Source organism: Corythoichthys intestinalis, chromosome 12 (assembly GCF_030265065.1).
Source record: "Corythoichthys intestinalis isolate RoL2023-P3 chromosome 12, ASM3026506v1, whole genome shotgun sequence".
NCBI lineage: Eukaryota > Metazoa > Chordata > Actinopteri > Syngnathiformes > Syngnathidae > Corythoichthys > Corythoichthys intestinalis.
Window position 1 is genome coordinate 32,786,317 of NC_080406.1, and position 13,311 is coordinate 32,799,627.

At 38.7% G+C, this 13,311-nt stretch overlaps 1 protein-coding gene across 4 annotated transcripts; it reads right to left on the reverse strand.

Moving 5' to 3' along the window:
- Positions 1-489: 489 nt before the first annotated feature.
- LOC130927290 (DCN1-like protein 1) lies at positions 490-9,923 on the reverse strand. Of its 4 annotated transcripts, none has more exons than XM_057853002.1 (7): positions 9,819-9,923; positions 8,828-9,044; positions 8,590-8,758; positions 8,391-8,521; positions 1,985-2,025; positions 1,825-1,921; positions 490-1,739 (listed from the first exon to the last, which is right to left on the reverse strand). In XM_057853002.1, exons 1-7 carry the CDS (start codon positions 9,867-9,869, stop codon positions 1,660-1,662), a joined length of 786 nt encoding a protein of 261 aa, XP_057708985.1. In that variant the 5' UTR covers positions 9,870-9,923; the 3' UTR covers positions 490-1,659. The 4 variants fall into 4 exon arrangements, with proteins under 4 accessions (XP_057708985.1, XP_057708983.1, XP_057708986.1 ...); XM_057853003.1 differs by lacking the exon at positions 9,819-9,923 and adding an exon at positions 9,659-9,804 and having other exon boundaries at positions 496-1,739; positions 1,985-2,067; XM_057853001.1 differs by having other exon boundaries at positions 497-1,739; positions 1,985-2,067.
- Positions 9,924-13,311: the final 3,388 nt, after the last annotated feature.

Sequence of the window (13,311 nt, forward strand, 5' to 3'; positions counted from 1 at the left end):
TTAAATGTCTGGGTCAGAAGCAGGGTCTTCAGATGCAGACGGACACTGTTGTACCCTTGGACTGCAGGACAGCTTGAACTTGTTCGGATGTTAGTCGAGGTTCTTTATCCACCATCCGCACAATCTTTCGTTGAAACCTCTCAATTTTTCTTTTCCGTCCATATCTAGGGAGGTTAGCCACAATGCCATGGGCTTTACACTTGTTGATGACACTGCACACGGTAGACGCAGGAACATTCAGGCCTTTGGAGATGGACTTGTCGCCTTGAGATTGCACTTGCTTCCACACATTTGCTTCTGAAGTCCTCAGTTCTTTGCTGCTCTTTTCTCCAGTCTCAATGTGGTACACACAATGACACAGGATAGAGGTTGAGTCAACTTTAATCCATTTTAACTGGCTGCAAGTGTGATTTAGTTATTGCCACCACCTGTTATGTGCTACAGATAAGTAACTGGTGTGTTAATTACAAATTAGAGAAGCATTACATTTTTTTTCAAAGGGTGATTATACTTTTGTCCGGCCCATTTTGGGAGTTTTGGGTAAAATGATTTTTTTTCCATTTTGTTTTTTCTCATTTCAGGCAAAATAAATGAAGATACTCTTCCCTAAGCATTTGTAGTTGCAATCATTTTCTGGGAGAAATTGAGCATTATCTAACAAAATTGCAGGGGTGCCAATACTTTTGGACAGCAGTGTATACTTGCAGTGATAAGCAATACAGTAACACTATGCCTTGGGTAAAATTACGTACATACAGTAGATGAGTACGTATGCCACCTAGCGCAGTAATATCACATGCGGGGGTCTATTAAACATTTAAATTGAAAATTATATGAAGTATTAAGCATTTTGTCATCTTTACATTTAAAACCTTTTATGTAATTATTTAACACCATACATTTCAGTGGCTTACATAAGATACATGGAATAAAACCATTTTTGTGATTCACCGGATAAGAGCTAAATCCATGTATTATGGAAAAAACTCATGCTTTATTGATCTTTAAATGGAACAATATACTGTACTTACATGAATAAATGGTCGTTTCTCCTGTAACATTGAACAATAAGGCATGTTTTTCATTCGTAAGTTCCATTTTGCACCGTCGCGCCAGAATACCACCAAAATTTAGTCTGCTCATTATTCTTAAATGTTGAGAGCGAACCTAAAGCCCTTCCCCACTGCAAGCGCCCCAACATTTTCCTCAGCAAAAAGAAATCCTTACAAAGTGGAGTTGTGCCCCGGCATTTTGCGGCAAATACCAACAAAGACAATCACAGCCTGAATTTGATGCACTACACTGACACATCAAACTCATGAGACAAGTGTACATAAAACAATGGTTTATAAACAAGATCCTATTTATATTATTCTTCATATAGTTCTCTTTTGTAAATAGATACAGTATGCACGGTCAAGTTGTAGTGCTGGTGTCGTGAGCACTCCTTTTGTCCTTTTTTCTGTCGTCTCCGTGCCGCGTCGATGTCCTTCGAGGAGCGCCGGCAGGACGAGGCTGGATCGTTCCGGCAACGTTTGTCCTCCAAGTGCTGCTGTTGGCCACCATTTTTTTTTTTTTTAAATTAAGAATATCCTCCTTCAAAAAAAACCTACGAAGTCTCTCTAAAAGAAATATCCTCCTTCCCAGTTTGTTTTTGTTTTAGAGAGTTTTACGTTTCGTTCCCGTCACGATGGGTCGAGCGAATTCCACAAAGTCGTCTATAAGCACAGGCCACGCCCCTATGGGGAAGAAAAAAAACATCAGATTAATTTTTTAATTTTTTAAATTTAAAACATAAGCTCTCCATTTAGGTGCAAATATTACCCTCCTCATCATAGTTGGACAAGTCATCTGCTATCATGTTCCCGAAGTCCAACAGCAAGTTCCATGTGTCTTTTGGGATGGAGCGTTTATGGTGTTCCTGAAATTTTAAGCTCCGTTTATTATTGCACGCAAATAAAGTGGTTCACGGAGGATTACTCACCAAAAGAAATCGATTCCAAAGATCCAGGAACTTGAATCTACCTAGAAGAACCAAGTTCCAGTAAGCGACAGCCATCTCCAAGTCTACAGTACAAAAAAAGAACGATTTGTAGTTTTCAACATAACATTTTTTCTATTTTGGGTAAAAAAAAATATACAGTGGTACCTCTACTTAAGAACGTCTTTACGTACAAAATTTCAGGTTAAAACACGCCTCAATGGGAATTTATTAGGGCTGTCAAACGATTAAATTGTTTAATTGAGTAAATCACAGCTTAAAAATGTATTAATCATAATTAATCCCAATTCAAACCATCTCTAAAATATGCCATTTTTCTGTAAATTATTGTTGGAATGGAAAGATAAGATACAAAACGGACATAAACATTCAGCATACTGTACATAAATACTGTTATTGTTTATTATAACAATAAATCCACAAGATGGCATTAACATTATTAACATTCTTTCCACGGATAGAAAGACTTGTAGTTCTTAAAAGATCAATTTGAGTACAAGTTATAGTAATTTTACATTAAAACCCCTCTTAATGTTTACGTTTTAATAAAATTTGTAAAATTTTCAATCAAAAAAATAAGTAGCTCGCCATTGTTGAAGTCGCCGAGCGGGACGTCACATCGGCTCTTCTACTTCTTTCTTCCACAGTGTCTTTAACTACGTAAGGTAGTGATTGAAATACACCACAAGGTGTCAATGGAGAGTTTTAAATTAATTAGAAATCTAGCCAAGGCAAACTGAATAAGTTTTATGTGTATTTTGCAAAGCTATTTTAATTGGGAATGCCAGTTCTCATGCATTGAGCGCTTTTCTTTTTGTGAAAATTATTTTTTCTGAGAGATAGGAAAATTATTTTTGTTGTGCTTTCACTAAATGATACTGTAGCGAATTAACTGTTGGGCATGTTTGGCATGATGGGAAGTTGGGCAACCATGACTGTCAGTGGTGGCCGCAAATGGTATACAGTAAACGTTTTAAGAAAAAGATCTTCTCCTGTCATTCTTCCCCACGTCGTTCGCCACAATACTTATAATCCTTTTGAAAGAGTTGCAAAAGCTTAATCCAATAAAAGACGCGGTCCAATGAACGCCTGGGTCCACTTGCATTTCGTTCTCAATGTGCTAAAACAGCGTCATTGTAAACTGTTTAAGGCAACGCATGAACGGGTCATTCCGTGCATGCGTTAATTGCGTCTAATATTTTAAAAATGAAAACAATTAATTACCGCCCGTTAACGTGATAAATTTGACAGCACTAGAAAATATTTCAGGATAAATGCAAGAGTACAGTATGGCTGATACTCGCAGCTTCCAGAGTCGACTGAACGTAACAAACTTATAGCTGCTCTGCAATTAGCTATTGCCAGGCATTCCTGGCATCCAATTGGCTGAGAGGGACCTTCACTGTATATTCCAGCATCCTCTTAATTCGCCCCTCGTGTTATGACAGCTTTATGAGTGTATTAACTTTTAGTCTTTATTCTTGGTATTTTTCATCATGCACAACAAAGATTTAATGTGCAATGTAACAGGTATTTGCTACATGTTTTTATGCATTATAAAAGATTTATGTCTGAATTTTGGGGGGCTTGGAACAGATTTACGTGGAAAACACGTCTCTACTTTAAGAATTTTCAAGTTAAGAAACTATGTCCAGAACCAATTACTTTTGTTAGTAGAGGTACCACTGTATATCTCACTTGAAACCCACATATTCGTCTGTATATTTGTGTTTGAGATAATCATACTAGAGATGTCCCGATCCGATATTTGGATCGGATCGAACGCCGATATGGGCAAAAAAATACGCATTTTACAGCACACGTTCAACACACTACATTACCGTCTCCCAATTTACCGAGAGACTTTATCGGTATAAATGTCAGCTGTGTGGGATCATTTCACCTTAAAGGACGACAAAGACGAAGAGGCAGAGTGCAACATATGCCACAATAAAGTCAAGCGTGGTGGTAAAGCTGTAAGACGTTTTAATACAACCAACCTAATCAAGCATTTAGCAAAATACCTCCACAAAGGAGTATGTTAAGAAAACCGAAGACAAAAAGAAAGGTCTTACGTAACTAACACTGGCAGAAACTTTTGCTATGTGTGACAAACTCTGGCACTGGACAGTCCCAAAGCCCAGGGAATAACAAGAGTCATTGCCAAAGAATTCATTCTGGATGACGAGCCATTATCTCTCGTGAGTAAAGACGCACCATCCAACACTTAGAACCACGGTACAAGATGCCCAGCCGTCATTACATCCTTGAGCGATTCGCCCGTGGAAGATTCGAGAACGATTAACAAACATCCAAATTCAGATTATTGAAATATGTCAAGTAAAGCGGAACTAATACACAGCGCGGTCTGTGTAAACATAATGCTTGTCATCGACCCGGGTAATGCCAATGTTCAACTCACGGCTTTAGCTCAACTCATGCCGCTGGATAAAAAACACAATACCTGACTGCTGCTGACAGCCGCTACAAACAACGTCAACATTGTTTTACTGTAGATGATAGATATCATATGTATATAGAACTACATGCAAAATGACTGACTCGACGGCGTTAGCAACACTGAAGTATGGAAAACTAGATGCGTTAGTAAACAGCCGCCATCTTAAAGCAGGAGACTTCCCTAATAGGCTGTTGTGAACCTTCCAAGCGAACCTAATTAACTTTTTATCTAAAATACTCCTAAATCGGCAAAGTCTTGACTTGAATCTATCTTCAAAACAGTTTTAAAACTTTCACTGTCGAAAGTAGACAGAAGGGAAATTATGAAATAATGGGAGCAATTTTAACAACTTTAACAGTTAATTCTCAAAATTAAATGAATGTAGTCTAAAGCTGCTGATACAGAATGGGGACTTGAGTATTTTATTTACTGTTTTAAAATGTTAACTTGATACTGAAATAGTCGTTTATTTTAACCTGAGAGGTTTTTTATACAATTAATGTAACTAATGCACGAAACATTAAAAGCATCTAATAGCTTGGGGGGTTTGTGGGATTTTCCACTGAGGTTGGTTGTGGGTTTTGCTTTTTTAAGACAGTTTACAATATTATTTGCACGTTTTACTGACTGACTATGCCATTTCTGTTTGTTATTTATAATGTTTTGTGTTTGTCACTAAATAAACAGGTCAGTTTCTTGTTACCAACCGTTGTGTATTATTCAAACTCATATAATTCAGCTGGCTAGTCAGATAGGCCGGTATCGGTATCGGCCAGTATTGGTATCGGATCGGAAGTGCAAAACAATATCGGTATCGGATCGGAAGTGCATAAACCTGGATTGGGACATCCCTAAACCATACATTATTGAAATCAAAATGTCAAGAAGTCTAAAGTCAGAAAAGGAATTTTGTGATAACTTTTAATGGATTAGACTATTGAAGTCAATTTTGCAGGACAGGTGATACTAGGCCTGTCGCGATAGCAGTGGGCGATAAATTCTCTCATAAATTATTGCGATATGCGATATTACTGCGCCCCCCCCAAAAAAATATGTTTTTAACCAATGTACAATAACACAGTAAGAATACAGTATATAATACTAAGTAATATAAAGTACACCCATTTAAACGCAATTAACGTTAACTCTTAAATTCAAAAATACTTTTTAAGAAATCCCAACTAAAAACAATAGACCATGCCTCTTTTAAGTAAAAGACAACAATATCAATACCGCACAGAAACAGAATAAATAAAATGTCTTTTTCAAGGAAAGATAAAATTGCACTTTAATAACTTAAGCATTTAGGCACAGAGGTATAAAGTTGTAGTAACACAAACAATTGCACTTCAACAACAACAGAGAAAAATAGATTAAGTAGCAGTAACAAAAATTTGGCTTCACTAAGGCTAAGTTCATACTGCAGGTCTTAATGCACAAATCCGATTTTTTGACATGTCTGTTTTTTGGCGTACCCGTTCAGACTGCCTTTGTCCATGGAGCCCGTTCAAGTATCACGCATAAGCACTAATTCGCAGTCCGAGATGCGCTCAGCAAGCGCAGAAGCATCAAAACAAATTACACATGCTAGCTGTATGTCATTCCAGGGTGATCATATTTTGATTTCCAAAAAGAGGACACAAATAACAAACATTAATAATCCCCGTTTAGTCCTTTATTCAAAGTTTACATGGATTGATAGAACGCACACACACGCACATAAGCCTTGATTGTGTGCGTGACATGACGTGGGTGTGTCAATTTGCCCCGTCTCGCAAAGAATTAAAATCGAAAATTGTCAAGCTTATCCTTTTCTTCATTTATTTTTTTTATGACTGTGTTCAAGCCCGCTTCGTGCATAAAAGCAGAGTTCAAGCTAAAAGCTAATGCACAGCTACATCCCGCCCGTCCTGCCTGCCTCTTTCCTGATGTCATTGCTGCAAGAATTCCGATTCGGGAGACTTGAAAGTTCAGACCGCCAGCCACATTCTGGAAAAATGTGGCCCAGATCGCATTTTAGAAATGTTCCACTTCTAAGCGACTTGTCATGTTCAGGCCATCAAGTTAATCCCTCACTCGAGTTGGAAAAACACGAAAAAAAAATCAGCTTCATGCATTGAGACCTGTAGTATGAACGTAGCCTTAGGCTAGGTTCAAATGTGTAAAACGAACATACCCAGAAGTCAATAAAACAGAGTGAATCCTCATCACAGCATATTGCGCTGTTGGTAAACAAGGAAGCCGAACTTTCAACAGCACGTCCGCCGCACATCTGCTGCACGCACTCGCACGCACGTGAGGCGATAAATCACAGCGGGAAAATTACCGCCTTAATTTTTACCGTGCGATAAATGGAATTATTGCATATTGCGACAGGCTTAGGTGATACGATGAGAAGAGAAAGGGTAAAAGAGCTCAGAAATATGGCGATGTCTCTCTGAGTGCTTCTCTTTTTGTCACTGTACGAAAACGTCATCTATGTAAAGAAATATTTTTCCTTATATATTGTGGATGATCCCAAAATTTCATTCAATGTTATGCATAAAAATAAAATTGCAGGTTTCTTAGTTCAAATGAATTGGATGTCTACTAGGGCTGTTACAGTACACAAAAATCTCGGTTCGGTACGTACCTCTGTTTTGAGGTCACGGTTCAGTTCATTTTCGGTACAGTAAGAAAACAAAATGCAATATAAATGTGCTAGTTGTTTATTACACACCTTTGTGCTTTCAACAATAGGAACATTAGCCTATACAAAGCTAGAATTCTGCTGAAAAAGTGGCGGGTATTTAAATATAATCCAACGACAATTTGCCTTTCGGACCTCACGTATTGGTCAGCTTTCTTTCTGAAAGAAAGAGGAAAAAAGAAGTCCTGTGCTAAAGAAAGATTTTAACATGTATTTTACAAATGAAATGCCTCAATGAATCTTTTTTTTCTTCTTATAAACGGTTTTCAAAAGCTTTATTGGTGGATTTTCTCAACTTAAAGCGCCACACAGAAATTAATTTAATTGTGTAAGCAGAATCTGTATTATTCTTATTATTTATTTACAGGTGTTTTAGCTCATATAAATTTATTTAAATGGGCTACTATTTATTTTGTGTTTATATTTTACAAATGTGATGTAATATTTATTTATATTGTATATTTTATGTTGCATAACTAGTTCCTATGTGAATATTAGTTGCTACTTGTTTTGTTGTGGTAGGAGGGTTTTGTATTGAACACGGGGCCGTGTTAGTTATTATTATAGCAGAGAAGACAGCAGTAAATCAACAAAGACAAGTCAACTGTGCCCCGATTAACCACTCAAGAGATCTGATGGACTCAAAAAGTGGGTTATGATTGCATATAAGTTTCAAAATCGCCGGATCCACCGTATTTTTATACGAGTGACTTCCGGTCTGCTCGATCCTAGCTACCGGTAGTAGTATTGACGCGGGACGGTCGCGTCTCGCGTCAAATAATAAACTCTGCCGATCTTTTCGCGTGCGTCGTGTTGAGCCGCTTCTGGGATGAGTCTCACGGCCGCACTGCGACTGGTGTGCATTGGCTGATTGACTTTAAAACCAGCATTTCACTGCGTTCTTGCGGCGGCCACGTTGTCGCGCCGTTGAGGTTTCTGGGTTATACTGTCCTACCGTGTTGGTCCTCATTATAGTAGAGAAGATGGAGTAAATATAATCTACACAAAGAAACTAACCCGATCAACTCACAGCCTCGAAAAGTAAGGGTTACATTACATCAGAAACTCGTTTGGTACGCCTCCGTTCCGAACCGAGCACCACGTACCGAAACGGTTCAATACACATACATGTACCGTTACACACTTAATGGTAAACTTCTCAAGTTTAATATAACTTTCTAAGACATTTAAATGGAATTTATATCTATTCCTTCTTCTCTTGATTTTATAGTGCTTACCTAAACCTTTCTGTCCTGGATTTTTGGCAAAATTAAAGGTGAACTGGTAGAAATCCTTAAATTTCCCGCCGTCTTTCAGCTCTTGCTCCAGTCTCGGCAAAATGGCCTTAAGCTTGTCTGTGCTGTCGCACCTACGAGAAAACCATAGTTATAGAGCAGCGGCGATTATCTACCTTTTTTCGCGGGGTGAGCGACTTACCCCAACTCAGTCATGCCGTCCATGAACTCCTTTTTCGAAAACTCGCACTGAGTGGCGGCACGAAACTTCCACGCCACGACCAGAACGCTGATACTAGCTGGATCTAGAACTAGGTCGTCGCAAAACTGCTGAATACCCTCGATGCCGATTTTGTTTTCATCTTGGGGGTCTGCAGCAAGAAAATGCAGTTTTATTACATAACGAAACATATCTGGAGTCGAGGAACAACAAAAACTACCTTTGTAACGGTTAAAAAGTTGCTCCAGTTTCTTTCGGTCCACCGATGTCTTCATGGACTCCTTGCTGTACAAGTCCGGGTTCTGAAAATAATTGTCGGTGGCCACTTCCAGCTTCCAGTCATTCTGTGTCAGGCAGTAGATGGCAGTCTTCTCACCCGCCTGCGTGAAGGACATAAACTGCCGGACCTTGTCCCTCTGCGACGACTTCAGCTTGTGCTGCGAGGGCGGGACGGCAAACTGGCGGTTAGCGACCAGCAAGCCTCGCAGCGCCCAAATCAACAAAAGGCCAAACAGCACGCAAACACTGACGAGCGCACACAGTTCTACGTTTGCAGGCATTCAGAACACGCGAGGTGATTGCTTGGGACGGGGAGGGGGGCGGGGGCTCACATTACTCTTGTTATGGGAGCCACCTTGAGTACTTACGGAGCTTTAACAACAGCTCCCCCTTGCGTTCTACTTGTTTTTAGCATTGTTTTAAGGCCCACAAGCCACAAGTTGGCCACCCCTATGCCACAGCTATTAAATTGACGCATGACGTGCTTTTTCTTAAAGGGGCAGCACACTGTCATAAGCGCTAATACGTGACGGAGAGCTCTATTAAACAGGGGATATCATAATTACAGCGGGGAAACACCGGGTTAGCATTAGCTAGTAGTTATGGTATCGAGTGTCTTGAACAATGAGCACTTAGAATGCTGTCAGAGAGTGAGGTCGAGGTTCGTAACTACGGTGGCCGACTTCGGGTCGGCATGCCCGGCAGTCAAAGTGAGGGACGTCGCAGCGACGCCACCGAGCTAGCTGCAGCTGCCCCCAAAACAACAACTGACCTTCCGCAGAGAAACAGCGAGCGAAACAACAGTCGTTGCTCAAAGTGGAGTTTGCTGGCGACGGCAGTGTGAAAAAGGAAGAGCCGTAGAAAACCACGCGTGCACGACGGCGTGGAAACGAACGACGCGAGCGGGGAGAGGGTTCATTTTTGTTACCTACCATTTTTACACCCGCTATATCGCCACTTTGGGAGTCGCTCGTAGTGCGCATGCGCGGAAGGTGACGACTAAAAGGCGCGACTTTATGAATTGCCTTGTTGTTGTTCTACAGTTGATAGCTATTTTTGATTGTAATTTGTTCATTTTGCTAAACACATTTAAATTTGTTTGTGAAGCGCCGAAATTATTACTTTTAAACTCATTGGCTGCCATTAACGGCAGCAGACGTCCAATCAGTTTGAAATGGGATTGGACATTTATCCCCGTCAATCATTATCATTCATGTTTACCTGTTAATCCATAGTCGAGTAATCGTTGAAACAGTCTTGATTTAAAACTTATCCAAATCCTCTTTTTGTTATTTTTAAGTTATCACTTTAAAACTTTAATCCGTTATAGACCAAGTGACTTTTTAAATTAAAACAATAATTAATAAATCTAACCCATTTTGTCCAAGTGACTAATTTTTGTTATTGAAAAAAAGGGGATATATTAGAAATTATTCTTTGTAAAATTATTAATCGTTATTCTATTTTATATATTCCCAAATTAGTGGGATTGCTCCACCAAGCATCCGGAGGACAGTTGCATTGCAGAAGGAAAAGCTGAGACAAGAAACTGACACCCGCCACAAACTCTCCAATCATGAGCCAATAGTAAAAAGTAGAGATGCCGATCGATCGGGTCCGATCACGTCATTTTCAAAGTATCGGAATCGGCAAAAAAATATCGCCATGCCTTTTTTAAATATATATATATATATATTAATTAAATCGTTTTCTAATTGTATTTAACGTTACAGACATAATATGTTACACTCATCCAGAGTCTTTAGTTTAGGCTTAAGGTAGGGTTATCAAATTTATTCCGATTACGGCGGATATTAATATTTTTTAAAATGTATCACGTTTAAATATTTAATGCAATTAATGCATGCATTGCACGACCCACTCACGCATTGTCGCGTTCAATCTGTAATGGCGCCGTTTTACCTATATAGAGAGATAAAAGGCAGCGTAAAATGAGTAGAGTGAATTTTGGCAGCCTTTGGAGCCTTGTTTTAATTGGCTAAAGCCTTACAATCCCTCTCCCGATGATTGGAAATATCATGGGAAGCAATGTGGGGAAGCAAGGTAGCAAATGATCTTTATTTTATCACCTTATGTTATTTCCCAACGCAGAGAAGATATATCAATTGGTAGCACTACGTACAGTCATGGTTCCACTTCCCATCATGCATTTGGCCATGACTACAGTATCATTTACCGAAAGCTCAACAAATACACTAGATGGCAATATTTAGTCACAATATACAAAGTCACAAGTCTTTCTATCCGTGGATGCCTCTCACAGAAAGAATGTTAATAATGTAAATGCCATCTTGAGGATTTATTGTCATAATAAACAAATACAGTACTTATGTACTGTATGTTGAATGTATATATTCGTCCGAGTTTTATTCAATTTTTTCTTAATGCATTGGCAAAATGTATATGATCGGGAAAAATTATCGGGAATGATTGGAATTGAATCGGGAGCAAAAAAAAGCAATCGGATCGGGAAATATCGGGATCGGCAGATACTCAAACTAAAACGATCGGGATCGGATCGGGAGCAAAAAAACATGATTGGAACAACCCTAGCAAAAAGGCTACAGTCAAGGCACAGCTTCCTGCGCTCTGTAAAGGCTCTGGACAGAAATCCGGACAAGCAGCGTGTCTCGACTGTCACCCCACACACAGTGTCTTCTATCAAGCCATGCTGAAGCATGGCCACTCTGGTCTTGCCATAACCGATTGAGGCCGATGCAAAACAAACCTGACAAAGTGGGGGTTTAATGAGAGTGGCAACATCTCTTGTTTGTGTGGAGAGGATCAGACAATGCAACATATCCTTATCTGCCCACTCCTGACATCTTGCACTCAAGATGACCTAGCTGACCTAACTCCGAGTGCCAGACAATGCATCCAACAATGGATTGGAATCATCAGATGATACGTAGTGACTTGTTAAGAATGTTTTATTAATACAATGTTTGTAAAAAAATTAATTCATAAAAGTAAAATGAATAAAAACAGAAATGCACGCTGGTTATGGCCCCAAGTAACACTGTAGTTGATATGGTTTCTTTGTTTATTCGCCCCTCTCAGTCAAAATGGATTGGACATCTATCACTGTCAATGGCAAGCAATTAGTTATGATTATTTGTGCATGAAAGGATTTTTTATAATAAAAACAATAAATACGAAAGCTTTTTTTGTAATAATTAAAATCCAAAAAGTAAAATAACAAATATATACATATGGTTTCTTTTGTTCTCAGTGAAAGCAGATGATTATCTTTGTAATGATTCAAAATTAGATATTTGCAAATATCTGGGTTTGCCTTACAAACAATTTTTGGTTCCAATGCACATTTACAGCTAAAATTTTAAGCCCAACGTAATTGACTTATTGTAAAATAATGTGTTATTAATCATTCAATATAATTGTCTTATGCCTACCTTATTGAGCAGTTGTGGGTATTTCATGTCTGTCTCATGCTGCTCTGTGTTAAGTTCCTAAAACTATTATAACTACAATTATATCTAATATATACACAGTTTCCTCTCTTTAACAATATAAGAAATGTATACAGATTACAGTTAGCTAGTGGGGTAGTGCATTACCGGTTAGGAGTGAGTGAAATATTGACTATTGCTACATAAATATCAAGTAATATTGTAATGAGATACAAATAAATAAGCATGTTTAACACATTTAATAACTAAGGTTAATCTGGGAGCACCACCCTGCGGTATTATCTGCATCACTGCAAGCTGCAACAAGTGAGGCCAACCAAAATGTTGCTGATAGACTATCTGCTAAGGTCAGCTTCCCGGCATTTTTCATGTTTTAAAACAAAGACACTTAAAGTACATTTTGGCATAATGAAATAAAATAAAGCAGTATATAAAAGTATATTTCTCATCACTTCTTCCCTTTGTTCTTATTCTTATCTTCCTGTATTTACCCCACGAGCCCTTATTGTGTGTCTGCTTCACTTGCCAAAACCTTATTTCATATTTGAACTTCTCTATTCATGGTTTTCTGCGAAATCTTTATGTAGGAACATGCAACCACTACCATGTCACGATTCCACAAACCATCAATACTGAAAAGTCCCAAGTTCATCTGCACTAGTTTAGAATTGATATTTTTCAACTGCTGCAGTAGTTTAAAAGAGATTTGAGAACGTTCATTATTTTCACTTACAAATAATTGGATGTGTGGAAGCTGACTGTGTTTCATTCCTCTTTGAATCCCCAGCAATGTGGCAACGTGGTGGCTTCAAAACATCTCTCAAATGACCTCAAATTACAGTATTATTCAACATCACTATTTTAAAAACGAACAATCTATCAGATTTCAGATGCCAGTTTCCACTGTGAGGAACACAGTGAGTAAATAGAAGACCATAAAGAATTCTGATTAAGGCTAGAAGTGGCCAGCCAA

Bases quoted from the DNA above. Each gene is read 5' to 3' on its own strand.
- LOC130927290 (XM_057853000.1), bottom strand. From the start codon at position 9,167: ATGCCTGCAAACGTAGAACTGTGTGCGCTCGTCAGTGTTTGCGTGCTG. The intron at 8,759-8,827 runs GTAGTTTTTGTT...TTCTTGCTGCAG, and splicing joins ACTTTTTAACCGTTACAAAG to ACCCCCAAGATGAAAACAAA. The intron at 1,740-1,824 runs GTAATATTTGCA...TCTTCCCCATAG, and splicing joins GTCCAACTATGATGAGGAGG to GGGCGTGGCCTGTGCTTATA.